Here is a 20,851-nt window from a genome sequence, read left to right on the forward strand (position 1 = left end):
TAAAGTTATATTCGGAAAGAATAAACCAGTTTTATTAAGTAAAGACTTGTGTCGGAACGAATTTACGGAGAGTTAATTAACAAACGGACACGTAACAGTATATAAGTCTGGCAGAGGAAGCCAGCGGGATAGAGAGATAATTAAAGAAGCGAACAGTGGTAACGGTAAGTAAAGTGTGTGAATCACTGTGATTTATAGCGTGTATTATAGAAGTCGTTAAGTTTAAATTGACGAGAAACGTACTGACTGTGGAATTACTGTGTCCAAAAGTTTGTATCGAGGAAGAATAAACTGTTTAATCAAGAAAGGACTTGTATCACTGAAATTCCTCGGAAAGAATTTCTACCGGAAATTATCAAACAAGCAGATACGTAACAATATATATATATATATCGTTAAATAAATATATATGTATATATACTACTGTGTTTTCTAGTTCTTACAAACAATCTTCGGTAGTTTTACTTGTTCCAAAGTCGAAAATGAAAAACAAACGTGGCAAAGCGGTATGCCTGCGGACTCACATCGATAGCGTCGGCAGACATACTACTGTCTCACTGGTGGGGCTTATGTAGAGAAAGGTACATGTTTACGGCGTTATTAATGGTAACCCCACTAACAGATTTAGAAACAGTGTAGTGTCCATGTTTCTAATTGAAAAAGATAAACGTTAAATAATCTACCTTCGTTTCTCCCTTTTTTAGATTTTATGTGTAATCTTTATGGAAAAAAAACACCAACAATCTTAGTGCATGTGCTTAAAGTGAAACATTAAGTAATGTAAATGAATCTCGAAATCATCCTTGACTGTAGTCTTTTAGGGTCAATTCCAGGCGTCCAAAGTATGTTTACAGCTTGAAAGATTGCGCAAAACGCCAAAACCTTCTGTTGATATCGTAGGTCTGATTGGCTTAGGATATGTGACGAAAGACACACACCTCAGTTCGTCTTTCATTTCAGCATGTTTTCTGTCGAGACTCGATAGCAGGACTATATCTGAAACAGGAGTCACGTTTTATTTTTTGTATTACCCATTCTGTTAGATTTGGTTAGGTATATTTTAAAGTACTGTCTATGTTTCAGTTCCTATGCTCATCTTCAACGTACTATAAATATATAAAGTAAATTACTGCTGCTGTAAATTTTAATAAAATTGTATTGTATAAACATGTTTCTTCGAGCTATCGCGACTCTAGGTAATAAAATTGTAATTTCTCCTCATCATATTGTGCAAAATGGCGTATTATCCTTGCGGGCCAACTTATCTTTTAACAGACTGCAACTACCGGTAGTCAAAAACACAGTTCTAGCTCTAAGTAGCCGAAACTTTAGTTTACATGAAATTCCAGAAGAAATAGCCTACGTTGAAGATGCTGAAGACCCGTCATTTTTTCACATGGTTGGTTTTTTCTACCACCGTGGTTGGCAGGTTGTAGAAGATAAACTTGTGGAAGAATTTAAAGGCAAATTGAGTTTAGAAGAAAAGAGAAAAAAAGTTCGAGGATACCTTGGCTTATTAGGACCGTGCCATTCTATTTTAGAGATATCATTTCCATTAAAAAGGGACAACGGAGAATATGAGATGATACGAGGTTGGCGTGCTCAGCATAGCCAACACAGAACACCGTGTAAAGGAGGTAGGAAAAATATAACTTAACTTAAGACATAAGTATAACTCATAAGATATGGTGATCACTTGTAACTTATTGCTTTTATTTAGAAGTTGAACAAATATAATTACTAGTCGAGGTTGAAAAAAATGTTATGATCTGAAATGGTTTATATCAGCTTATGACTTTTGTGTGAAACATACATATATATATATATATGTTGTACTATTGGAGATGTAATAATTTAATGTAATGTACAGACCATTTGGACCTTTAAGGCTGTCTTTGCACACTCACCCTGGAGAGAAAGTAAAAACTTGGAAACCATCTTTTATTTTTCATGGAATGATTGATTCTCATTTTAAATTATTGGGAAGTACTTGCCTGTATTACTGTTGATGGCAATTCATCCCATATGTCAATCAGCATGTGTTTTCCAAATTTTAGGGATGTGTCATCCTGTCCTATTGTCTTCAGAATATAGCACAGAGAAATCAGAGAATTGTATCCCATCGTTGTCTCAGATATTCTTATAAACTTCAATTACATTACCTTTTACCATTCTCTTCTCAGGAGAAAATAATTTAAGATATATTAACCTATCCCTGTAAGATAACTCTTTTATATCTTTAATCATTTTAGAAGTCATACTCAGACTGTAACAGTATTGCAAGTGTGGCCCAAATACCTTTTGATTTGTAAATGTAATCAATGCCTATAAATACACTAAAACTCTATTAACATTGCTACTAAGCAACGAAATACTGCCTCAATGACTTAATTGACTTATCACCACAATTCTATGATCCTTTTCTTTAATCATGCTCTTGAATGGGTTTCCATTTATATTGAATATGTGATTCAAATTATCAAAACCTAAATGTATTATCTGTATTTACAATAATTAAAGGGCATTTGCCAAATATCTGTCCAACTGACCAATTGATCCAAGTCATTCTGTAATACCTAAACATTGTTAAAACAGCTAGAAATATCTAAAAGTTTGATTTCATCCACAGACTTTAATAATTATGACTCTATCAATGTTATTAATGTAAATAAGCAAAAGCAAAGACCCAAGCAATAACCTCAGGGGATCTTCACTAGTAACAAAGGTCTAGTTTGGTGTAACTCCATTAATAATGTTTTGCTTTTTCTTATCCAACCATTCTACTATCAAGTTTACTTGTCTTTCCCCAGCCCCCATCAGTGTTGTTTTCTTAGCTAATCTTTTGTGTGTGTCACTTTGTCAAAAGCTTTATGATAATCCAAGCACATCCAACTCGCACCATTTCTATCACCTAGATAACAAGAAACATCCTTGAAAATGTAACATATTAGTAAGAAAAGCAGTGGCATAACTAAAAAAGATTGCCTCCTCACATAAAAAAAAAGTAATTGGGCCCTACATTTATTCCCCTTATCAGCAATTCTTAAGTTTGTCAGGCCCTTCAGGCCCACTTTTGGCTTAGACCCCTTCACAATTGTGGGGTCTGCAGGGACATACTTATGCTACTGAAGAGAATATTTTCTTTAGTGAATTCATGTTTATTTTATTATATCATATTTCACTAGCTGGTTAAGTTCTTTTATGAGATTCTTTAGATTTTGTTTCCTACTACAGAGATAAGACTAACTGATCTATAAATTTTCAGGGCAACTATGTTATTCCTTTTAGAAAAAGATGTGATATTAGCAATTCTTCCATCCTCAGGGGCCAACCTCAGTGGTCTGTTAACCTATCAAAAATGAAAGAAAGGGGCTCGCATATCTGATCTTTGACTTGCTTTAAAACATTGTATGGTCATGGTGCTCTATCAATTTTTATTCTCTTAGTATTTCTTTTTACCACCAAGGGATAAATATCTACATAATTGAGGCCAATCCCAATGTATTCCTTAGAACACTTAATGTCAGGAATATTGCTAACACATTCTCTTGTAAAAATGGAGGAGAAAAAAATGTTTATATCAGCTATCTCACAGTCATCAACAAAAACCTTGGTATCAGCATCCTTTAAGGGCCCATGATTTCATTATATAATTTCTCATTGACATCACCTGTTTGATCAAGTGGCCAATAACAGTTGCTATTTAAGAACTTTCTAGCCTTGAAACCCCTTATTGTAACCTATATAGATTCAACTTCATTATAGTCTTATACATCTTCATTTCCAACAGTATGCAGTTAGTTCACTTTTTATATTAAGATCCATTCCATCCCCTTTTCTAAGAAGTTTGTCAATAATAAATAACTTATAACCTAGAATTTTAAATAATTCCTATTATTGAGAAGATGGGATTAACCATAAGTGAGGAAAGAACAAATATTATAAAAGTATGTAAAGGTGGTGAGCTTGGAGATTAAAGGAGAATAATAAACATGAATATTGAATATCTGAATTTTAAGTATCTGGGAACCACAGTGACAAGAGATAATAATATGAAAATAGAGATAATAAATAGAATTACAAGTGGATATAGAATATTCTGGAGTTTAAAAGAAATGCTTAGTGAAAGAAGTGTCAGCAGAAAAACCAATGCTAGAATGTACAACACCATTATAAAACCAGTTGTTCTATATGGATCTGAAGCATGGTCATTTATAAAATATTTAGAAAAGAAAGTTCAGGTCTTTGAGAATATAGTTTTACAAAGAATTTTAGGGCCAGTGGATGATATGGGTGAGAATAGTTGGAGAAGACAACATGATGAAGAGTTGATGGGTATCAGTGGATTAACCCCTATTACAAACATTGTAAAAGCAAGAAGAATGAGATGTGCTGGCCTTGTTGTCAGAATGGAAGACAATAGATTGTCCAAGATTGCTATGTTTGGAAGACCATTAGGGAGACTGAGAAAAAGATGGTGAGATAATTTTGCAGAGGGTGTTGTGATGTTGAAATAGAAGATGAAGAATGTTCAGAGGTTGCACAGGACAGAGAGGTGGAGGAACTTCATTAGAGCAGCCAGGAATTAATAGGCTTGGGTGATATAGTTTCAGTATTCCGTTTTATAATGTAGTTTTCCATTTCAACTTAAGCCCTGAACTCATCTATTTTTGTCCTGATATTCCTAACACTGAAATAATAGAAAATAAACTTATGTTCAAATCTGACAGACTTTAAAACTATTTAAGCTGTTATGCTCTTAGTCTTTTTTCTAGTCTCCTCATTATTGTAACTATCCTATCAGTTTGTTAATTCCCAGTCTGTTACCAAATTCAGTGATCTCCCTGTTTCATAGTGCACTTAAATCAGCTAATTTTCTTTAAAAAATTAAGACTGCAGTTCCAAAACTAGATGGATGCGTAATTAAATATTTTTTTCACCTTTAGGTATTCGTTACAGCTCAGATGTTAGTGTGGATGAAGTGAAAGCCTTATCTGCCTTGATGACTTTCAAGTGTGCTGTAGTGGATGTTCCTTTTGGAGGTGGTAAAGCAGGCCTTAAAATAAATCCCAAAGAATATAGTGAATTTGAATTAGAAAAGATTACAAGAAACTTTGCATTAATGCTTGCAAAAAAAGGATTTCTTGGTAAGTATGAAAAAAAAAGGTAAAATTTTTTAACCTTTTATAATTTTGAGAACTTTATGTGTATTTGTAAGATTATGATAACAAATATTGAACAATTTTGACATGATTATATGTTGTTTTATTATCAGCCATGCAAATCAGGTAGACTTACTACTGAAATACTAAAAGCCTTAACTTGCTCTCCTTCTGTCAACAATCAGGAACTTTAGGTTCTGAATGTCGTTGACACAATGAAGAGCATGCATCAACTTATACACAGTTTTTGACTCTCCTGTCTTCCATGTAATTTATTATGCACGCATCAGGAAAATGTACATAAGCTTTGCTTTCTCACCATAATCCAGATTTTCTTGTTTATGTTTCATAACTTCAACCAGGACATGTATCACCTTAAAGCTTTATTTTTGTCTTGTCTTAACCTTATTAGCATACCCATTGCACTGTTTTAGAGCTGTCTAATCTATCCTCAAGTCTAGTGTCATAGTCTAAAATGGCCAAGAAGTCCCATTGTGGTTTTACCATATTCTTCAACATGATGATCATGTACATTTTATTCATTTCATCTTCAGCTTAGTCGGTACCTTAAGTGATCAATTAAATACAGTTTATTTCACTTTAGTTAAATTCAACTTCTATTGTACATTATAATAGTCTGACCGCTAATCGATTAGCTTTGTATCTTCAAAAGTTTTATGGCGAAATGAAGTGTTTTATTTTGTTAAATATTGAATACCATATCTTGTCTCTTTCATTTCACTTAACTGTAACAAAAATTTACATCTGATATTGTGCATATTAGGTTCATAAATCTCTTGGTTTTGCACAGATTGAGTGACTGTGTGCTAGGTTCATCCTTGAATTTTCACACAATTAAAATCACAGTAGTACTGTACATGTATATAACTTCTAATGCAAAACGACTGATGGAAAATCTAATCTGGATTTTCTCAGGTTGTATTTGTGTGATATTTTCTTGTAAAACCAATTTCCTGATAAATATCTGAAAGGCAAACCTGCAAATAGTAGCAGATTCAATCAACAAATAAGGGAAGTGTTCTGTAGTGGATAACTTGACTGAGTTTCAGATGTGTGAGAAATAAAAAAAGGTTGGACACATTTGAAGGACAGTGAAAACAATCTTTATTTAGAAACAACAAAAACAAATGTGTACATTCCTACATAAACAAATTGGTAATGAGATCTACTGAATTAATGAATAGCTCATTAGCTTTCTGTTTTTCAAGATGAATCTCTGCTGAATTAGTCATGATAAAAACCAAGTAGAACTGAAATAAGAAAGTACACCTGAATTCAACAAGTAAACTTAGTTTATTTATATTGTTTACAGCATCACCTTGTGACCTTTACTCTCTCACGACATTGGTCAGCTGTATCACTCAGACAATGTCAAACTTAGTTAGCAAAGATATTACAGTGCAAATTCTCTCAACCCATACGATATATGTTACTGCAATATCCTCATGGGCAGAATAGACATTACCTACTATACAGAATAAATAAACAAAGCAACTAGAACAAGGTAATCTCATTAACTATCTTGACCATGTGTTGCTGCCATTACAGCATAGAAAATAAATAACAGAAAAATTAAAAACTTTCTATATCACTAAAGCAGATGGAAGACATATGATATGCTTGCATTTCACTTTGATAAATAATTTTTAACCTTTCGAAATTTACTGTACTTTATTTACCAATTCTACAAAATTATTTGTAAGAATTTGACATATTACCAGTTATATAATATAACTTTAGAAAGGAATACCTTTGGTCATAATTTTATAATAAGAAATCTTTTGGTTATAAAATGCACAGAAAATATTTTGACTCTTTTGAAGAACATGTCTCAGTTTATTTGGGATATCATATGGAGCATACGTCTTTGCTCATACAAAATTTCAAGTTCATAGGCTCTTTCAAGTTAGAACCCAAGTGACAAAATATTTAATTGTACTTTGAAAACTGCAGAAATAGGAAATTAAGAAAAATATTATTGTGCAATAGAACTTTAGAAAAATCCCAATAGTCAAATACCACTTTTTTGTGAAAGATATTGAAAAGTTTGTTTTCAGAATACATTCTTTCTAGTTGAAGTTTACCAGGATGCAAAATTTCTTTCTCTTAGCCTCTTACACTCATGAGGTACAGTACACCTTCCACAAAATTTAGGTCTGAGAATTTTGTACTGTAGATTTACTAACTACACTAGGGTTAATTAGAAAACTTGAAATAATCAGAAATGTCAAGCTTGGCGAAGGGGCTCAAATGGCAGCTGAATTGGGGGTTCTCTTCTTTGCCCTTAACCCCAAGCCTTTTGTGAAATGATGCTGCTGTGATGATTACAAAAAAGGGATTAAAAAAACTGTTTGTACTATAGGACCTGGCATTGATGTTCCAGCACCTGATATGGGAACTGGAGAACGGGAAATGAGCTGGATTGCAGACACATTTGGATCAACAATTGGTAATGTGTACTTTCTAATTAATGTACACAATCTTTGTCAAAATATTTGGGATAATTTTAAATAGCAACACTGCATATTTAAATGAAACTTGAGATGTCTTGAAAGGAAATATAAGTGTTACAGAATGCCTCTTTCTGATCTGTAACATCCCAATTTTTTTTCATCAATTTATTGTTTGTGAATACATTGTTTATTTAATCTACAGTTTGTTTGTTTGCATTTCAGTTAGGCATTTCCTATTTTTGCCAATTTGTTTGTGAAAGTTAAGTATATTTGGATATACAACTTGGATAACTGGGTGTTATCTTATATACAGAGCATTTAGAAAGTTGTATTGTACTTATTTTTAATTTGCAAATCAGCAAGTCATGTGACAACCATAGTTGTTATAAAGTTGCAATGGAACAGAATATATCAAATCTACATTTTGACATTGTCCGGTAGTTTAAGATATAAAATATTCATACACTTAAATCATAAAGATGTGTTTAGATCGGGGATATAGAATTTTTAAAATGGGGATATCCTTTTTGTGTAATTGCATTGGAAAACAAAGGAATAGTATCATGTAAAATAATTGATTAATTGAAATTACGAGTAAGTTGATTAATATCATGAAAATAGTTAACTAATCAAAATTAGCATTCCTGATAAGTACTTCTTTTGATTATTCTAACTAAACAAGTACATGTACTCAAAATATTACCACTATGATTTCTCATTATTATTTTTGATTAGTTCAAGTTTATTCAGCTTTTGGCCAGGATGGCCTGTTGATTAGAGGAGTTGCTTAGTTTATCTACATTCTGTTGTCAGTAAACACTGTTCTTTCCTCATAAATTCCATTTAGATACTTGACTTTTATTTTACCATTTCATTTGTAGCTTCTGTAGAACTAGCACCTAAAGAAGGCTTATGGCCAAGTATTTATAATTTTTTTTTTTATATTAATAAATGAAAAACAGTTTTTGTAGTTAAAGAGTGTAGATTATTAAATCTCCTAAGTGTATATAACTTAAGTTAACCTATATCTGCTTGTAATCTCACTAGTCAGTGTTATATTTAGTTTTTCTCTGATTTATAATCACTATCATAATTTAATTATCTTTTTCATCAACAAAAATTTAATAGTTTTAGTTGGGAAGTATTGGGGAAATTTGGAAGGCAAAACTCATGGAATGGTATTAACCATGCTATCAGCTTATTATATGTTTTGTTTTATGTTGCATATATGACAGATTTTTATGTATAATATTTTAGGATTAAAAAGTTACTTAATCCTTAATTATTGTACATAAAATTATCTGTTATCTTAAACAGAGGTTAGTTTGAAAATTTCTTTCAAAAAACTGAAAACAAACTGAAAATAGAAAGATAGTCTCATTTGAGAATAATCAATTAATGAGCCCAATGATTAATTGATTAATGAATTCCACTAATTGCCCTGCTGTACTTGAGGCACCAGGATCATCCATAAAGAGACCTGCAACAAGTTGTATCCTAACTGTGGTAAGCAAAGTGTGGCATCACATAACAGGTGAGAAGCTGCTTCCATAACATATCCATTCAACAGTTGTGTACTTCAGGCATCTCGAAAAAGTAATGGGTATTTATGCTATTCCATATAAAGACATACAAGTCAAGTTGCTGGATACAGCACTTGTGGATTTCTTTGTGATTGAACTGTTAAATTGGTGCCTAGAAACCATCATCCTTTGTACAATAGAGGGGTTATAGAAAAATGCTAAATCATTTAAGAAACAATAATCCAAAATTTTGTATCTGATAACAATAAAAAAACACAAATATATTTAAAATAATAATACACATAGTATAAATTTTCTAGTATTGTCATTTCAAACCCTTTTTAGGTAAATACTAAAGTAATCTATATTGAGAAATAATTGCCAATTTTGTATTATTTCTAAACATTTATAGGATAGTACTTGTACACTGAATAGGTTTCACGAAACTATTTCTGTAGCAGTTGTACAATCTTTTCTGATCTCTTATATTTGAATTGGCATCATTGATCCTAACATTTATATAAGATTTGATTTTGGTTGACTGAACATTTTTTTTTCCTATTAGATTTGCAGACTTATTAAATTGAAGTAACAGTATTTCATTAAACACATATTCATTGAAAGAAAAATCAACAAACAATTAAATTTTAAATTTGTTTTAATTTTTTTGTTTTGGTTACTTTAGATAAAATGGTGTTTTTTTTATGTTTTGACTTTAGGTCATGCTGACTTAAATGCTTATGCCTGTGTGACAGGAAAACCAATCAATCAAGGGGGTATTCATGGAAGAATATCAGCTACTGGAAGGGTTTGTAAATTTTTAATCATTTTCAATGAAGTGTGATATTTGGATATTTATGAAACCTGGTTAATCTATTACACACTGTAAAATCAGAAAATAATTTCTATAACATAAATATTATTTGCAAATGGGAAATCATATTTCTTAGGCAGAAATTAAGAATTTCATTAGAGAATTTCAGAAAATTATTATAAAATATAAAATAAGAACTTATGATTGAAAGTAAAAAATAATGTAATAACAGTATGTCAACCACACTATATCTGCTATATCTAGTGCTGACGAGGCCTAGCTTTCATCCTACACCAAGGTTTACCAGGACAACTGAGATACAACAAACACAGTAGTACTTGAGAGACAATTTATCTTATCAAATTGCATGAGCGCCAATTGTCATGATGTGAACGAGATTAAGTTGGTAAAGTGTAATATTTATCAATTTTGTATAAGTCATTTACAAATCAGAATTAGGGTAAGGATTAATAATATTTATTTTAACATCAATTATAATTTTTTTAAATTGAATTAACTTCACTCAGCATTCAGAAAAACTAATGAAGCAGCATGTTAATTTTATTGTTTCGGTTCAAGCAACCACAACATCAACAGGAGAAAACTACAATAGTGATTTTAGTTTTGTATGAAAACAAAAATCATTTAAGGCATATTTTATGAATGAATGGTAGTTTCTTCATCAGAAATAAAAACTAGCTATAAGATATATTATGAATAGTTCTAACAAGTATATCAGAGTTTTCATTAAGGACTTGGAAATAATTCATTCAGAGAATGTAAAGGCCCATAAAAAAGAACTGAATCATTTATAACTAATTGGGAAATGTAACAATTATACTTTATGAGCAACTTAAAATAATAAATAAGTATTTATTCCTGTTTCAAAGGACCAAAAAATTGTTCTCAGGCTATATAAACAAACAAACAAACAAACTAACATGTAACAGAAGTCACTGAGCTAGAAAATCATGCTGTTACTAGATGTTTTCACACGTGTATGTTTAGAACTTCTTTGTATTTGTGATGAGCTTATGATTGTTTTGAATCAAATTATTTGCAACTGAATAAGAAGTTATTTTTCTGTTCATGTAGTCTTTTACAGTTTTCTACTGAATTCAAATGTTTAGATTTCAGTAAAGTTGCAACTGACATTAAGTGTTATTTCCCTTCATTGGTACTTATTTTTAAGAGAGAACTATACTTAACATACTAGTAATAAAATAATATTAAGGGGCTACATGACAGGAAAAAAAAAACGTGTTTTTTGTTGCTGTTATAATGTATCACTTATGTTAAAACAATGCATTGTATTATCTGTCAAATAATTCTTTTGCACATATTTAAATGTTTCAGAGAAAGGTAAGTTTGTGAATAATATAACAGATAGTTTTATCAAAAAACAGTTATTCTGATATGATATCTTACCTCATCTCACATAATAGCTTTTATCATTCAGTGCTACCCTCTATATGTGCATATTTTTTACTCGCCACTAGCCGTGAAACTCCCACCTACTCCACATTTCTACATGATTCAACTGCATTTTAGCATGGAAATAAGCATGTGAAAACTCTCCACCAATAGGAGTGCAACACACTCTTCTATTGCAGCTGGCTCCCTCTATATCATAGAACCAATTTTCACTTCTCGATTTGGCACAGTAGTGTTAGGATGTGTTAATTTTTACTCATGCTGTTACTTTAATTTCCATTTATTAGTTGTTGCTCTTTTCATGCAGGTTATTAAATAATTTACTTGTTTTTTGCTTTGTTTTATACAGTGATAACCATGCTGTAGTTTATTTGTTTCGAACTTCACTCCAGTTGAACATGAATTCTGAATTTTCTTTTACTGCCACTACTTCAGTAGTGACGAATATTACCAAATTTTAACCTACTTTGTCTGAGGTTACAGGCTTTACACTTTTGGCTGTGGAGGTTGTGGTTTTCGACAGAAGTAGGGGTACATCATGCAGTCAGCTGTTTCTTCCAAGCCCAGACCTGACATTTTTTTGTCTGGTGAATCTGGGTAAGATTATGATGATTTGGGTAGTTTTTCTTTTCCACCTCCTTGGCCGTGCAATCCTGATTTTTCATGTGTGGATGCCACCAGGCAGGCATTAGCCTTCTTTGATATGGGGACATATGTAACGGACAGTGCCCTTAGGGCTAATAGTTGGAGTTTCGATTATACTGCCGATTGCAGTGGTGAGTGGAGCTCACAAATTGCTAACTTGAGGTAATTTACAGTTAGAATAAAGAAACAGATTCTGAGACTAACATTGATCAAAATAGCAATGTTTATTAGGTCTTTCCACATAGTATATACTGTTAACATCAATAGTTAAACATTTACTAAAATCTTAGTTTCTCGCAACTTTAGTTTTCACCTTTCAGTTAAAGCTAATAATCAATACATATAGAATTTCTCTCTCTAGTATAAGCATTAACTTCCTTTAGTAAACTACATTAATTGAACAATTCTTTACTTGCAACAGAGTTGGACTGGTATACTTCTGGAGATTGGAAACCTTCATATTCATAGTGGCTTGGAACTTCGATTCTTCTTGGAGATAACTGATTTTTAGCTCTAGACATGAGTTTTATACTATATTTTCTCTATATTTTTTGACCTTCCAAATAGTATTCCTAACTATTCGCAAGTAGCTCTAACACTTTATTGGTCAATCTGTGCAACTTTCCAGGCTAATCCAGAACAAGAACCAAAACTCAAGTAATTGGTCACTGTGATGGTGAGTGCTTCAGTTGCCTTTTTACTTGTACTACAACACTGGTCTGGAGTAACAGATCTCACATCAAAGCACCAATTTGAGATGCTATCATAAACTTTTTAGTAGCTTCTACAATGCCCCTAACTCGGCATCAGTAACTTATCACTGTCAAACTCGTGACTAGCATTTTGCTTAGCGTCCTTACTGTAGCTTCATGTTTTATAACTCTCAACTCTTGATTCTCTATACTAACTAACCAGCTAACTGGGCTTTGCCTAGTTCTTGACCTAATTTCGTAATACAGGCGTCCTTACTTACGCCATTTCTACATGTATGTGTATCACACTAAAAATACTTAAATCTCTGTAACCTCTTCCTTAACTCTTGAACATTAAAAATACTGAAGCAGTTGTAAAATTCCCTCAAAAATATCCAATTGCTTCACACAGATATGTTACTTTTTATTGGTATCCCTTCTCATTTAGGCCCCCTTCCTCCGAATACCTAGTTTCCCTTTTTTCTCCTAATATTGGGGGGGACACATCGTGCCTTGACCCTCTTGCGCTCAGAATAATTGTTTTTTCATATCTTCATGACATGTTTTTCCATACTTAGACTCCCCAAATTAGTGTCATGTATATGTCCATTGGAACCCTGGCATATTCATCCTTATCTTCCAACTCCCTACAGTTTGTTTTTACTGGTGTCATCACATCAGCTTAGACATGTTACCTTTCCCTGGCTGCCCATATATGTTGTCATTTGGGAGAAATCATCCAGGTTGGCAGGTGGACCACACACATGTTCATCTCTCATTAACCCCATTGGGTAGGCATTTCGTCCTCATCCAGATATTGCATTATGCCCATAGCTATACTAAACACGTCAGTTCAACTGTGAGTTAGTATGTTTATTAATTTATTTATTTTTTCTTACAGGGTCACACTCCTCTCTATAGTGGATCCCACTCTGTGGCGAGTGATGCCTGTCTAGGTATACTTATTCTTAAATCCGCACTGTACGGCCAATAAGTTCAATAAGGCCCACTGTTGAGATGGGGTTTTCTGCAAGACCACTAGTAGGTTCTTCTTCACAGTGTTTTTGCACCCTAAATATGTCTGTCCCAGACCGTACACTTATGGACTAGCATGAGTAAAGCAGAAAGGGATTGCTGCCCATCTCTGCTGCTCCTTCAATTGCCTAATTCAGGAATGGTCTGCTTTTCAAAATATGGTTCTTCCACTGGAGTATGGGAGTTCTTACCACTTACTAGCTGCTGGGGTGGTGAAGTATGGAGGCTTCCTCCTGAGTGTGCTCAATCCCACTCAATTGAGAGTAGGGTAATGGTGTTCTGCTGATGTAGATGGCATGATTATCCTGCTACTGTGGACCTGATGTACAATTCCAGATGATGTATGGTTTTGGACTGGATTTTTCTATCTCATGCATTTCACCCCTCTGGTTCCTGGGCGACTGGTGTTGGATGGAGCTGGACCAACCAACATAATTCCTCACATATGAATGGGCTGGGACTGTCTTTCTCCTGCAGACTGGATGATACATTCACAATGCTGCATGGTTTTGGACTGGGATTGACCCACCTTGCATTCCACCTTCCTACCACCATCCAGGTGTCAGTTCCTAGGGGGACAAGTCATGTTTGTGTTAGGTATGCATAAATGATAGCTAAGGTTCTTGGAATGGAAGTGCTACTTGCCTTCTGGTTCCTGAGTCTGAGGTGAAGATGGTAGAGGACCCTTTTCCTACTGTGGCCCGGATGATCCATTCCTGGTACTGCTGGTTTTGGACTGGAGCTGACCTCCTGATTACGATTTGGCACACCCTAGCCACTCTAAACCATGGACACATCTGATTACAGATGGTTTAGTAACTTCCTCCTACCATGGACCAGGTGGCTTGTTCCCGCTTATGCAGGTTTTGGACTGGAGTTGACTTCCTGTTTATGGTCTGACATGCCCTATTCACTCTATACTTGGAGCATGTATGGCTAATTGTAAAATGTGCCTCATTGCTGCCCATTTATTGACACATTTATTCATCGAGGGCAAAGAGTATACCTAGTCCAGATGTTGCTCAGTCTCCTATGAGTGTGTTCCTCTAACAAGAGAAATCACACTCAATGGGAATTCTTCAGATACTTTCCAAAGGGTGCTCATCTAGGCAAATTTTGCACTGGTCCCTCCACCACATCAATGTGGAATCTAACTCTTATGTGAGTGTAAGTAATATATTGTATTGGAAGTTAATATTTTTCAACACTGAAAATATATTTCCAATAGATACTTACCTCCTCTCACACTTCCCACTTCATCCCCACTTCTGGTGCTTCTTCTACCTAATCTCAAAGTGAAGATTGGGTTCTACAATATAGAGGGAACCAGCTGCGATAGGAATGTGTTGCACTCCTATAGGTGGAGGGTTGTCACATGCTTATTTGCATGCTAAAATGCAGTTGAATCATGTACAAATGTGGAGTAGGTGGGAGTTTCAAGGTTAGTGGTGAGCAAAAAAAATTTTGCATATAGAGGGCAGCACTGAACAAGAAAAGCTATTATGTTAAATGAGGTAAGTATCTATCAGAAATATATTTTCAATATAGGAAAATATTAACTTTTGAGGAATATATGTTGTGCATTTTGCACAACAACATATAGAATAGACATATTCACATACCCACGTTTAGGGCAGTGTTTTTGAAAGCATTTTTACTGATGAAAAAGATGTATTTGTCTGTTAATTTTTTGTGATAATTGCAGGCATGGTTCAAATGGATATTGACTTTGCAAACTTGAATTATTTGAGATGAATATTTATCTCTCCAGAAACATCAAAAGCACCAAAAAGTGTCTTGATTATAAATACAAACTGATTAAATTTATGTAAAAGATACAATATTGTTAAGAAGAAGGAAGACTCCTTTATTATATATTAGGTGTATCACTTAGAAGCGTAAAAACAAATGTCTGTACACATTTAATTCTAAAACTTTTAATGTTTTATGTCGTTATACAACCCAATAAATTACATGAGATGAATATTTATATGTAGCATTAAAATACTGTGTAAGCAGTCCAGTAAATTACATGTGATGCATGATATTTGCATGCACAAAAGTTAGTAAGTTACAGGTGGTGTACATAGTAAATTTGATGTGTATGAAGAAGAATTGTTTATACAGTTCTGTAATTTACAATGATTTGATAAGAGATTACACATCTATCTGTCTATAAAATTTAACATCTAGCTTCTGATTATGACAGAGATGTTGTACTTGCAGTTTATATATTAGTTCTGAATTTTTTTTTCTACAGGGGGTATTTCATGGAATTGACAACTTTATAAATGAAGCCAGTTATATGAGTATGATTGGTACCACACCAGGATGGGGTGGAAAAACTTTCATTGTGCAAGTAAGTACTTACAAAGACTAATCATTTTGTGCTATGATTTGGGATAAAAATACATATTTTTGAATGCAATGATGACCAAAAAAGATGCATTTGGCAGTAATGTTAAGCAATGCTGTTCCAAAATATTTAACTTCTATGGCAAATTAAAGAAAACACGCATATAAAACTGGTCACTTTACCTATATACATATGTTCTGTCTTTCTCACTTAGTATGTTCTGTAACCAAGAAAATTTTTGTAGAATGACATCACAAAAAGACAGGCACATTACACTTTTGTTTTAAGCATTCACATAAAAAAAAAACAGTAATGAAAAGGAGAATTTAATTCTAGTGTTAAGATGAATGCATCTATTTAAAGCTTAGTTTATGGTTTTCAAAAGTTGGTAAGAGAAAATATTATAAATTTAGATTAAATCACACATGGCATAAATATTACTGTCTAAATTATATTTCAGTATATTTATAGGAACACATAATCTTATGCATAGTGGGCAACATCAGTGCACTTTAGTTTTAGTATCCAATATCAATATTACATAGTGATACAGTGATCAATGCAAGTTACAGAGGGCCAAAACAGACAAACCTTGTTTCTTTTTATCCTCTTTTTTTTTCTTCCATTTTAGAGTAATTTTATATTTGTTTAGTTTTCTTTCTTCGTTTGTATTTTAAAAGCCTCTCCAGGATTTATAAATACATACTCAACTCCTAATATTTATATATTATGTTAGGTTATAATTTTCTTTTAGAAATTAAGATTCTTATTGAGGTATTTAACAATCTGAATCAATGAAAATATTAAAAATAGAAGTAGGGTCAAAGAATGGACAACTAAGAGAGTAATAAAATAATTTAATGAATTGGAAAATTTAACAGTATAATAGAGAAAGAAGAACACCAACCAGCTTTATTATATTTTATATTGAGCAATCTTGTGCACATGCTAATTAACTTAATTGTTTAGATAATAATAATCTTACACTATGATACAAAAGACCACTGCAGCTTTTGAAGATTGTAGTAAATTCTGATTTTTAATTTAATATTCCTCCTTCAATAAATAGCTAATTTAACAGTTCGTACTTGTAACATGCTCACTTCTTGCTGATGGCCATTTAAACATTGATAATTGTTTTGTTAATCTCTTAAGCCATGCTATGCATTTTCAAAGGGGTATTGATGGGAGGTCCACATCAGCAGCTATGGTTTTGATTAGTCAACAAAACCAAGTAGCCCATGACTTAGGAAGGATGCCAAATTTACGAGTTGCATCCACAACTAATAAAACTGAAACAGTCATAAAGTGTGCCAAATGCAAAATTGTTTGGGCACAGTTACATCCAGATATGTGGGCAAAACCAAAATCATACATCTGGTCACATCTGATGGGTCAGTGCTTTTTGCTTGTACTACATTAATATTTTGTATTGGAAAGGGCTTTTCCATACCCTTCCCAAAAGTAATAGATTTTTGGTGGCATCATGCTACTTATGAAATGGCAAACAATGTCAAAATGGGGTTTCTGATGCGTGCCATTCCACCAAGCCTCTACGTTTGCTGTGATGTCATGTAATTTGCTGATTTGCATATTCAAAATTGTTTTAATGTAATGTGCACAGCCTTTGGTATTTCATACAGAGTATAAAATATTACTAATAAACAAATATGCTGTTTTAATTTTGATTTGATTTTAAATCTAAAGTGAAAAAGAATGCATTGAGATATAATTATTAATAACATCTAATAATAAGATGGCAAGATTTTTCATACTTTTTACATAATTTTAGAGCTGTTGTTTCAGTGAGTAGTGTATGGTATGCATGTTATTCTAATTTGAAAATCCCATATCTCTGCTCCATGTACTTCTGTTCAAGAACTAATTATTGAAAAATATTTCATTGCTAAGTTGAACTTCTGAATTTTAATTTTTGTTCTGTGTCATGCCTTACTTTCTTTACTTGGAACTAGAAGTTTTGGGTATGGTTATTTTAAACTTAAGAGTTATATAAAGAATATATTTAAATCCTTTAGAGCACTAAAAGTAATTTTGGCAGACCACTTCAGAGTTGCAATAAAACATTCTAATGAACATCAAATTAGTTAATAATTTGTTACTTTTTTCATTTAATATTTCCGAAAAGATGCTGTAAATTATCAAGTTAAGAATCTACTGAAAAGTTTGTATTTAAGAAATGAACTATTTTGTTGTCACTTTGAATGAAGTTTGTTGTGATCATTTTTAGGGATTTGGCAATGTGGGTCTGCATACCATGCGTTATCTTCATCGTGCTGGGGCTCGCTGTGTAGGGGTAATGGAAGTTGATGGCTGTATTTTTAATGACAATGGTATTAACCCTCGAGAACTAGAAGACTGGAAATTGGTAGGTAAATTTGGATTTTTCCTCCTTTTTTTTTTTTTGTGAAAACTTGAATTGATATGTTGCTAATCATATTAATGAATAAATATGTTAATTTCTGCTTTAGGCAAATGGCACAATAGTAGGTTTCCCTGGGGCTGAAGCTTACACTGGAGAGAACATGCTCTTTGAACCATGTGACATTCTAATACCTGCTGCAATAGAAAAATCCATCACAAAAAGTAATGCTCACATGCTTAAATGTAAGGTGAGTATGAATATAAATTTATATTGCTTTGTTATTGTCTTTCATCTTCATTTGAAATTATAAAATTTAAAGAAATTTTCTCTGAATTTATGAAATCGTAGTTAAAATAATAATTGTAACAATCTTTTGAAAGATTGGTATATAATTATTTAGAATGGTATATTCTTAGAGGATAAAATATAAGTTATATGAAGACCTACAGTTAATAACAAAAAAAAAAAAGTTCAAGGTTATGTTAAACACCATTTTCTTCAGTTTCGTCTGTTTTGAATTTTGTGCAAAGCTACACAAGAGCTATCTGCACTAGCCATCCCTAATTTAGCAGTGATAAGACTAGTGGGAAGCCAGCTAGTCAACACCACTCACTGCCAAATTGTGGGCTACTCTTTTACCAATAAATAGTGGCATTGACTGTCACATTATAATGCCCCAAAAGCCAAAATGGTGAGCATGTTTGGTGATGGGAATTTGTACCCTTAACCCTCAGATTGCAAGTAGAGCACCTTAACCACCAGGCCATACCAGGCCCCATTTTCTTCAGATAAAGTATTTAAAAATATTTACATAATTGCATGGACTGTTTAATGCTGATTATAATTTGTTGATATGTTGCACTAAACTCTAAGTAGATATAAAACCTTCAGAAACATTTTCTGCCTATTGTTACATTATAGTTTTCTACAATCACCTTTTTCTCAGGTAATTGTGGTATGTATTTTAAGAACATAGCCTTAGTGCTAAAACATGAGTGGCCTGTTTAAGATACTAAAATGATCTTTTGAGATGCCCTTGCCATTTTAAAATGCTAAATGGGATATAGTTATATGAATTCTATCTGTGTGTCCCAAAACATGCTGGACATGTTTTTCATTTGGTCAAATCTTGCAAATTTTCAATTTTTTTTAATAAAAAATATTACTTTTATGTTGTTTTGTATCAGAATTCTGTTTCATTTTAGAGAATTTCTTTCATGTTTTAAACCAGTATTTGCTTAATGAAAGAATGTTAGCATTGGAACCATTCTTATAATGGGTTATTAAAATTTTACTATTATGAATTATAGTTCATGCTATAAAATAAAGAGTTAGCTGTAGTATTTCTTATGGCTTTGATATTTATTTTTCATTTAGATTATTGCAGAAGCTGCTAATGGTCCTATAACTCCTGCAGCTGATAAATTACTTATTGAACGCAACATACTGGTTATCCCTGACCTGTATATTAATGCCGGTGGTGTCACTGTGTCATATTTTGAGTGGTTGAAGAATTTAAATCATGTTAGTTATGGGAGACTTCTATTCAAATATGAAAGAGAATCCAATTATCATTTACTAGGTGAGTTTATAGAATTAACATTACCATAATCTATAATTTGCTTCTGAAATCTGACATGCTTGTGAATTGCATTCTTCATCTTACATTGATTATTATTTATTAATGTTGTATAATACTTTTGTATCAAAAACAAATAGTTTAATCTACAGCCATAAAAAAGTGGATGCTGAGAATTTTTCAAAATTGATGTCATACTAGTAAAAAATTTTGAAAAGGTGAAAATCGTTTTTGATAAGTTGGATCACAAGGCTACAGGTCCTCATCAGCAAGAAAAGGACTTGTCAAAAATTAGAAATAAAATATCTTGTATAGTTGAACAGAGTAATTTCTTTGTCCCTTATTGTTTGACACTTCTGTGATAAATGTCTTGTTTTTGAAACTTTTGAGATATAAGGGTCTCCTTCACAAGTAGGAAGTAACCACTGGCAGAGATCTTGCTAGGATCTTTTTTTTGGGGGGTGGGTCATTGGGCCCATTGCTCCCATTTTAAATGGGTCATTTGGAAAAAACATGGGCCCCCTATAATCCGGACATTCATAATTTGCTTCTGTTTATGAAACACCAGACAACTATACCTTATTATTGTAATATCCAAAACAAAATTTCATGAAGCAGTCTATCCTGTTTATCATCATAATAAAATACTGTGAATTTGTTGATTACAGTTAGTGTTTCTAGCATATAAAACTTATACATGCATAATGTTCATGAGATATATATATATATATATATATATATATATATATATAGA

At 32.6% G+C, this 20,851-nt stretch overlaps 1 protein-coding gene across 1 annotated transcript in view; it reads left to right on the plus strand.

The window, feature by feature from the left end:
• Positions 1–934: 934 nt before the first annotated feature.
• The window catches only part of LOC106464053 (glutamate dehydrogenase, mitochondrial-like), a 31,155-nt gene continuing 11,238 nt past the window's right edge, over positions 935–20,851 (plus strand). Inside the window, exons 1-8 of the mRNA XM_013924165.2 lie at positions 935–1,637; positions 4,947–5,147; positions 7,546–7,632; positions 9,879–9,967; positions 16,040–16,138; positions 18,384–18,521; positions 18,625–18,765; positions 19,896–20,100. Of these exons, the coding sequence (XP_013779619.1) occupies positions 1,169–1,637; positions 4,947–5,147; positions 7,546–7,632; positions 9,879–9,967; positions 16,040–16,138; positions 18,384–18,521; positions 18,625–18,765; positions 19,896–20,100 (1,429 nt within the window). The 5' untranslated portion in view covers positions 935–1,168. The remainder of the gene's footprint in view (positions 1,638–4,946; positions 5,148–7,545; positions 7,633–9,878; positions 9,968–16,039; positions 16,139–18,383; positions 18,522–18,624; positions 18,766–19,895; positions 20,101–20,851) is intronic.

Source organism: Limulus polyphemus, unplaced genomic scaffold (genome assembly GCF_000517525.1).
Source record: "Limulus polyphemus unplaced genomic scaffold, Limulus_polyphemus-2.1.2 Scaffold57, whole genome shotgun sequence".
NCBI lineage: Eukaryota > Metazoa > Arthropoda > Merostomata > Xiphosura > Limulidae > Limulus > Limulus polyphemus.